General features: G+C 45.0%; 1 protein-coding gene across 1 annotated transcript; it reads right to left on the bottom strand.

Moving 5' to 3' along the window:
* Positions 1 to 629: 629 nt before the first annotated feature.
* TUBB6 (tubulin beta 6 class V) lies at positions 630 to 8,284 on the bottom strand. Its single transcript, XM_057368949.1, has 4 exons — positions 8,156 to 8,284; positions 7,494 to 7,602; positions 6,266 to 6,376; positions 630 to 1,795 (listed from the first exon to the last, which is right to left on the bottom strand). Exons 1-4 carry the CDS (start codon positions 8,210 to 8,212, stop codon positions 732 to 734), a joined length of 1,341 nt encoding a protein of 446 aa, XP_057224932.1. The 5' UTR covers positions 8,213 to 8,284; the 3' UTR covers positions 630 to 731.
* Between the last annotated feature and the right edge of the window lie 694 nt (positions 8,285 to 8,978).

Here is an 8,978-nt window from a genome sequence, read left to right as displayed (position 1 = left end):
TGGGCTGCTGCTTTAAACCCCAGGGATCTATGAAGAACACATCACAAATGGAGAGATTTTATATATCATCTGTGATCATTTTGAAGCAGCAAGTGATGAAGTCACATCACACAAATCCATCCTCTGGCCTGCAGYTCACTGGATATTTATGTAGCATTGACTGCCCAGAACACTTCTTCTTGAGAGGATACCATTCATTTTTATTTTATTTTTAGAGGACTGGAATCAAATATGACTGTTAATAGTTACTGTACAGAATATCTAAGAACTTTTTCTTTTATTAYGGATAAATTTTGGTTTTGGCAGTTCAATATTGTACATTTGGTACAGAATGAATACTTCAAACCCACAAGATTTTCTTACTCATAATTGGATGAAAATAGTGCAGCTCTATTTTGTAGATTTTCATGCCTATTTTACATCTTCTACAACTTTAGGRTTGACAACCCTAAAGAAAAAAGATCCCAAACTTGCAACCTCTGTGTTCAGACTCTTAGGCCAAAGTCTTAACTGAATAGCTTACATTTATCTCATGAATAGAAATGGCCTGATTTCCAGAAATGCTGAATATTCTYAGTGATCTCAATGTATTCTGAAAAGCATTTGTAACATCTGAAATGCATGCTCYCTTCTTTTTTTTTTTTTTTTAAACATAAGTATGGGTTTACAAGCCTAACATCAGAAATCCAGATTTGAGAATTTGGCCTGGAAAAATAACACACTTAATTTTTTTATTCATTGATCTCTTCTTCATCATCTTCAAACGCTTCCTCTCCATCATTTGCTGTTGCTTCTTGGTATTGCTGATACTCTGACACCAGGTCATTCATGTTGCTTTCTGCTTCTGAAAAYTCCATTTCATCCATTCCCTCTCCAGTGAACCAGTGGAGGAAGGCCTTTCTCCTGAACATGGCSGAAAACTGCTCCGAAATCCTTTTGAAGAGCTCTTGGATAGCAGTGCTGTTGCCAATAAAGGTGGAGGCCATCTTGAGGCCACGGGGAGGTATGTCACACACTGCCACCTTGACGTTGTTGGGGATCCACTCCACGAAGTAGCTGCTCTTCTTGTTCTGGATGGCCAGCATCTGCTCGTCGACCTCCTTCATGGACATGGGGCCGCGGAAGACGGTGGCCACCGTCAAATACCGGCCGTGCCTTGGGTCACAGGCTGCCATCATGTTTTTGGCATCGAACATCTGCTGGGTGAGCTCTGGGACTGTGAGTGCTCGGTATTGTTGGCTGCCTCGGGCCGTCAAAGGAGCAAAGCCTGGCATGAAAAAGTGAAGGCGCGGGAAGGGGACCATATTTACCGCCAGCTTCCGGAGGTCAGCATTGAGTTGGCCTGGAAAACGCAGGGATGTGGTTACCCCGCTCATGGTGGCGGAAACCAAGTGGTTTAAATCACCGTATGTCGGAGTGGTGAGCTTCAGGGTGCGGAAGCAAATGTCATACAGAGCTTCGTTGTCGATGCAGTAGGTTTCATCTGTGTTTTCRAGCAGCTGGTGGACTGAAAGCGTAGCGTTGTAAGGCTCCACCACAGTGTCAGAAACCTTAGGAGAAGGCATGACACTGAAGGTATTCATTATCCTGTCTGGATATTCCTCTCGGATCTTGCTGATGAGTAGGGTTCCCATGCCAGACCCTGTCCCTCCTCCCAGGGAGTGAGTGAGCTGGAAGCCTTGCAAGCAATCGCAGTGTTCACTCTCTTTTCTTACTACATCAAGTACAGAGTCAACCAACTCTGCCCCTTCTGTGTAGTGTCCTTTAGCCCAGTTGTTTCCTGCACCAGTTTGTCCTAAAATAAGATACATCAGGGAAAGAAAATATACAAAATTATTGGCAGGGTTCGAYATTTGCACACTAAATGGACTCACATCTGTAACAAAAGCTGCTATAAATCTGTCAGGTAGGTAATGGTGCTAAATTTGTAGTTTTGCCTACAAACATCTCTGGCAGTATAAACACAAACATTCATATAGCTTCTGGCAGTTTTTAGTAATGTCTTTGGGTGTTTTTTTGTTTGGTTGGGTTTTCTTTGGGGGGTCGGGTTTTTTTGGGTCTTTTTTTTTTGTTTGTTTTGTTGGGGGGTTTTTGTAGTTTTGTTTCAGATTTTTGTAGTTTTACTTTCCACAAGTGCAAAGATGGCCTTGACTCCTTGTTTTGAAAACTTTCACACTTCTAATCCTGACTGTTCTGGGAACACAAGATGGCTGTTTAATACTTAAATATTTTCTGTCTGTCATGATCACAACGCATGCAAAGCTAAATCACAGATACATATATCTCAGTGAAAATGATTCTTGGACTGTTGTTGTGAGTCACAGAGACAACACTCATTCAAGAATAAAGGTGGGCTTCACAATCCTATTTAACTTTTTATATCAGGAACTATTCCTTTTTAAWTTCATGGTTACCTAGCCTGAATGAAAATAATGATCAATAGAAGCTTCAGGGACATTATTTCAAAARYTTGGAAGTTRGGTRCCTTTTARGTTTTACYGATYTCCTTACAAATTCACTGTGTTTCARGATATGCAAYRCGTCCTGCAAAATTGGATTACTGATATTTCAGAAAAGTGATGAGCCCCTTCTATTCTCCCCAARGCTTCCAATTCTTTGTGCCTCTCAGTTTATTAAGATAAACAGTGTGGATCATTTGCTATGTCACTGTTTTGTTATTGCTCAGACAACAAGGAGGATTAAATTGGGGAATCAGTTATTTAGTACTCCTGTTTCTCATAGTTGGTATTATATACGTACATTGTGCCACTGAATTCACTTAGGGTACTCCAGTGAGTGGTATTCAGAAAGAGCAMTAGTTTCAGAATTAAGTATAGAGCTGGCAAATTCTGTGTTGTTCCCCAAGACCTTCCCCTCCCTTCCTATTACAGTGTCTCAATTCAATTCCCAGGGTGCTGTGTTGATGCCAAATATATGAACCAGGGAAACTGCTGGCTGGGACACTTTTGAAATACTATACACATTATTTTCACTGCATAAATGCTTGGTTTCCTCATGGTGTATTTGGTTAGTTAATGCATTGTTCAGTATGTTGCTATATTTTTCCCTCTTTGAGCCTAGGGAGCTCAGCACTTCCTGTCCAGCTGGGCAAAGCACAAAGTAATATCCTTCCAGAATGAAATATGTTTGTAAGCACCTGCAGTCTGCTTGAGCAGATCCCCTGCTACGAATGGTGAAGCACATCAGAAYGCACACACACAAGCAGACATCATTCCAAACTGCAGAAGGCATTTATCTCCTAATGGAGATAAATTCTGATTTTAAGACAACTATCAGCTACTCCTGTGGCAGCACTATACTTCATCCACTAGTCACCTATTTGCCTAGGGCGTCCAACATTTTCATAGAAGATTTCCTGCTTCTATATYCAGTTATCTTATAGTTCCAGAACCACTGGCTCTGCAGCACTGTAAGRCTACCACCATCACACAGAACATGTACAACATGCCCTGGAAACTCCAGACTTCTTACCCATGACAATACAGTGCAGTCTGGAGCTGCCATGGCTCTGCCAAGGCTGCCACAAACCTGGAAATCATGGTCATGATCCTGTGGAACTCTACTGGATGCCTTCCACTTATTGGGTACCTACCTACCTGACCTCTGAAAATGTAAGGCATTTAGAAATTACCAAAGGCATAGAAATTACCAAATTCCAGGACTAAACTCTCTAGGTGGAAAACCAGCCTGTGCCTACAAAACTCAGGACCCAGCAAATCATTTGGCAATCCTTGAAGCTCTGTGTTATACGTAGCCCATCTCCAGCATTCTGCCTCTGTCATTTCTCACTKTGCATTTGCCAGGATCTAAAGGAGCCTACACGATGCAATCCCACAACTTATCTGCACTCTTGACACCTCCAGATCCTTCCATCACTATTTCTTTCTCCAACATGCTGTAGGGTTATCACATATGTTCAAGTTGAGCTGCACATGCAGAGAAGCCATTTATCTCACAGTCAATGTATTTTTTAATCCCTAAAATGGCACTTGTTTCCTACAAYCTTCTTTCACTCCTCTACTATTTTCACTGCTCAAAATATAACATAAACCTGATAAGAGAKATCAGTAGCTTGCACATTAACACTTAAATGCCTGGTATGAACAGCTCTGCTGAACTTGCCTTTCATTGCCAGACAGCTATTTTGRGTTGCCCCCATCACTTCATTCAAAYTAAACTGGAGTGRTATCTCTGTAGCAAATCTAGCAAGGGTGTACACAAGAAAAGAATGACAAATGCAATTATGTACAAATGAAAGCTGGTTAACAGGACACATCAGAGTTCACAGCAGCTCCTGGTGGGCAATTGTGCGCTGTTAGAAGGCCAGGAGGCCTGCTGCTCTCATAAAGCAAGATCATTCCATGTGTTTCTTTGCCTTTTAGATCACTACCATGTCAGCACAGGTATTAAAGTACAAGGATTGTTTTGTGTCCATCTCAAATCTCTTGCTGGTCAGAGACAAAAAACTCCTGTATCTGCAATGACCATGTACTCAGTACACCTGCATGGAATGCTGATTGCTGGTCCATGGTTACATGCTGTGGAGACAGGGGCATGCACAGGTTTATACAAGAAGAGGTAGAAAACATCCCCATCAGAACGAGCCCGTACAGCCTGGGGTACTGCAAGTATGGGACTGCCAGCTTCTGCCACAAAATCCATTGTGGGTCTGGGCCAGATTTTTAAAAGAGAAAACAAAATGCTTTGTTGGCTTTTGACACAGAAGATCATTACTTCAGCGCTCAGCCATTCTACATTATTCAGCAGGTTGGGAGGACAGTGCCTGATGCTGGCAGGGGCCTCTGTCAGATAGGAGTYGATCACATGCTGTTGGTTCATTGTTATCTTGGCAGGAAGGGAGTACAGTGAACTGAACTATTGTTGAAGACATTCTGAATTGATTTTGCTCTGGTTTTACTGGTGGTGTGCCAAACTGTAAAGCTCCGGTTCAGGTATTTCCATAGGTCAGGTGATTTCACATTCAGAGGGCTTGTGTGGTTCATGCAGGTGAAAGGGAATGAAAGGAAAAACCTGAATACAGAAACAGACTTCATAAAGCTGCCTATATCTGTGGCTTCTCTCCCTAAGCTTACTTCTACATRTTGTAACTTACAAGTCCTTTGGAAGAGACTCTTAACATCACTGCCACGGAGTTTACAGAACAACACAGATWGCATGAAAGTTTTAAGTCAAAGACTTAAAGGAGCTCTGTATGGCTTTTTTTTTACTCCTCATTCCAACCCCAACAACCCAGACTTAAGTTTGTTTTATACCACCCAAATAATGTTTATCTTTTCTCTGTCTGTCCCTGGCATTGTTCCCTCCTTATGTTAACACGACATACCAAACTAAGTTCCAACCTAAGCTTGCCTTGTCAGGAGGAAATGTGTTTGTGGCTAGTGCAGACTTGGAAACCAARGGGACATGAAAGTTCTCATGGTAGCTTTCATTCAGACTTCCTGTTTCAGCAAGTGGCTCATTTAACTTCCACGTGGCTGATTCTCCTTTACTGCAATGAGACTGATAATGTTYCTGTACCTCATAAGGATGCTCTGAAAGGGTAATGTGCATTTTTAAGCTTAGTCAGAAACTACAACAGAAGTCCAAAGTAAAGCAGTAAAAGCAAAAACAGCCCTCTGTAAGAAAGCTGTGAAACCAGAATATCTACACATACTCTCAGACTGTTCTTCATTATGCTAGAAAATAACCCAGTAACTGGCTGTATTCTACAGTGTTTTCCATATTACAGCTGGTCTCCTTCCACTGTTACTACAGTGTAAGGATCTGCTGAAAAAGTTTAATTACGCAGCCTAAAAACAATTCAGTGCTCAAGCATTTAATGTGAATTCAAGTGAAGAGTAGTCTGGTTGGTTTGTGGTTGAGGTTTTCCCTCCTCCCTCCATTTGCTGCAGAATATCTGTGCATTTTGTTGTGAAGAACTGGCCTCAGGRTTTCTCTKGAGTTCATATATGTGGAAAGCAAATGTACTTTATCTGAGTACCATAGGAAACTTTCAGTTTTTTTAGCAGTTTTCTAACTGAAGGAATGATTAACAGAAGAGTGATTTTTTCASTTAATGGGATCTTTTGACTGACTTWYASATAATCACAATTCCATTGTTAGCTATTAGGATKTCTCAGTAGGATCACTTTGGAACAGGGAGATTAAATGCTTTTTGACCATTCACTTGGTAAKCAAACAGATGTTGAAGAGCTTTGTTTTTTAAAAAGAAACATCCACATACCGAAGATGAAATTATCAGGCCGAAAGAGCTGACCAAAAAGACCAGAGCGCACACTATCCATGGTTCCCGGCTCCAAGTCCAGTAAGACTGCTCTTGGYACAAATTTGTGGGCTACAATAAAAAATAAGCATGCCCTTAGTGTTCTGAAATAAGCACAGTTATTGCACTTAATACACAAATATGTCTCATATTGTTAGTGTAATATATAGTTCACACACGTATAAGTACTTCCTATACATCAAGTCACGGCAGTGAAAAACCCAGCTCCAGAGGAACAAATCAATTCAGCTTGAAAATCAGACCTGATATAATTTGGGTTCTATGGACTTTACATTTTTGTAAACTCTTCATTAGCAACAGATATGAGGGAGGGAAGTTTCTGATTAAAAAATATTGTTTACTTTTCCTTTGTAAGAAAGGAGGTAATCTTTTCTGTAAATCTCAGGGTGAATAAAGTGCTTATGTTCAGATGATCCTAATACATCTTACAAGCTTTTATGCTTGCAGGATTCTTCTCCACTGGAAGAGTTACTTGGTGTACATGGCAAACAGTAGTAGTCAGCAGATCTACCACAAAGCMCAAAATAAACAATCTGTGTCGAGCTGAACTTGTTCAAGAAACTCAGGTAAATAATATGAATTAACCCCAGCTGGACAAAAGATGAAACATTCACACTTGCAGGTTCATGTCAACAAACTAACAGTTGTACACYTAACACCTTTTAACACCAGATGGACTAAGAGGACTTGGGTGCCTTTTGCCATCTTATTAATGAATCACTGCWCTGTTCTCTATTACCTGTGGCCCAACCCTCTCATTCATGAGCATTAGAGACAGAATACTATAGATGTGGGCTCATATAACAACAGTTCAATTTGGAATAATTGAACAGATTCATCTGCTGAAGTAATCACACATTAGAAGAGCAAASACCTACTGTAACATCAAATAACTAAAAAACCTCCACTCCAGACCCTTAGTACAGCCCCTTGTGTCACTTCTCTGACTGTGGGGAGATAGCACCCAGCTATCTTAATACTTTTAAACAAAGTAGATAATATTTTCTGTGTATAATGGTTGAACTGGGGACAGCTGAGGGGTCGATGGTGTGTGAGGAAGAAGTGTGGCCAGATGTGCAATATTGCTTTACGAGCCCGTCCTCTTCTGATTCCTGTGCCCCTTCCCACGGAGTTCCCTGTCCCGCACCCCTCTCCGTCCCRCACTTACAAGATGATTCATTATAGTAGACATTGATCCTTTCCAGCTGCAGCGGTGAGTCACCCACATAGCCTCCGGCTGGGTCAATGCCATGCTCATCACTTATCACTTCCCAAAACTAAGGGAGGAAAAGGGAGAAGTGGGTTGGGAGCTTCCCCGCGGAGCACCGGGGCCCCTGCCCAGGGCCGGCCCGGGGGCGGCGGCGGTCCCGCGGCAGCTGCCGGATTCCTGGCGTGCCCGCCGCCCCTCCCTGCGCGGGCGGCAGCGGGATCCGGGCGGGCACCGGGATTCAAACCCAACGGACGAGCGGCGCCCGCGCAGCTCCGCGCCCCGACTCTGCCGCCCTCCCCCGCTGCTGAACCGCAGCCTGCCCGGCTCCAACATAAAAATAGGTTTTAAAATATTTTTTTTTTAAGCTGTCCCGTTTGGTTTCGGTACTTCCAAAGCCTTTTATGGTCACGGGGAGCGGCGCGATGCGCGGTGCTCCGGGCGCGCCCGGCGCCGCTCGGCAGCGGCTCGTCGGGGCACGGGCGGCCGGCACTGGCCGGGCCCGGGGGTCCAGGAGCCCCCGGGAGTCCCACAGCACCGGGGAACCACAGGGCGTGTCCCCCGGGAGCTCAGAGGCTCCGCAAGCGGCGGGCAGGCAGGCAGCGGCTCCCCTTCAGGCTCACCTTGGTCCCGATCTGGTTTCCACACTGTCCCGCCTGGATGTGCACGATCTCCCTCATGGCTGCGCCCCCGCTCGCCCCGCCGTGAGCCCGCTGTCCCGCCGCCCAGCCCGGCTGTGCGCGGTGCCGTCCCACCGGGCGGTGCTTTATGGGCTCCCGCACCCCCCCGCCGCTCGCCCAGCGGCCGCCCCCGCCCGGCACCGCCCTCGGGACAGGGGGGCGACACCGCCCGCTGCGCGACACCAACCCTCGCATTGTCCCCGCCGGCAGCGGGGGTCCCTGGGGGTCCTCCTGCCCCGTCCGTGATCTGCTGCTCACCCCAAACCCAGTTCGGCAAACCTGGCTCCCTCATCCTCACCGCCCGCGAACCCTCGCCGTGTGGGGCCGGACACCGTCGCTTCTCCTTCTCCTGTTCCTTGTCCCGCTGTCCCRACGGAGGGGGAGATCGCAGCCTTTGCTGCAGGATTCTTCTTAGGTAGAATTTCTTCACAGAAAGGGTGATGAGACGTTGGAACAGGCTGCCCAGGGAGCAGTGGAGCTCCTGGAGGTGTTTAAGGAAAGACTGGACAGGACACTTAATGCCGGGGTCTGGGTGACATGGTAGTATTCAGTCATGGGTTGGATTCGATGACCTCAGGTCTTTTCCGACCTAACTGATCCGGTGATTCTGTAATTCTGTGAAGAGGCAGCGTCCAAAGGAATGGGTAGCTCTTCTCTGTGACTTGCCAAAGGCCACCCTCTTCACACTGCTTTCCGGGTTTTGGTTTAGTTTTTTTGTTTGTTTGTTTGGATTTTTGTTGTTGTTGTTTGTGTTTTTGTTTGTTTT

This window comes from Malurus melanocephalus, unplaced genomic scaffold (genome assembly GCF_030028575.1).
Source record: "Malurus melanocephalus ecotype Western Australia unplaced genomic scaffold, MMel_1.1 scaffold_99, whole genome shotgun sequence".
Lineage (NCBI taxonomy): Eukaryota > Metazoa > Chordata > Aves > Passeriformes > Maluridae > Malurus > Malurus melanocephalus.
This window is presented reverse-complemented; position numbering and strand designations above follow the sequence as displayed.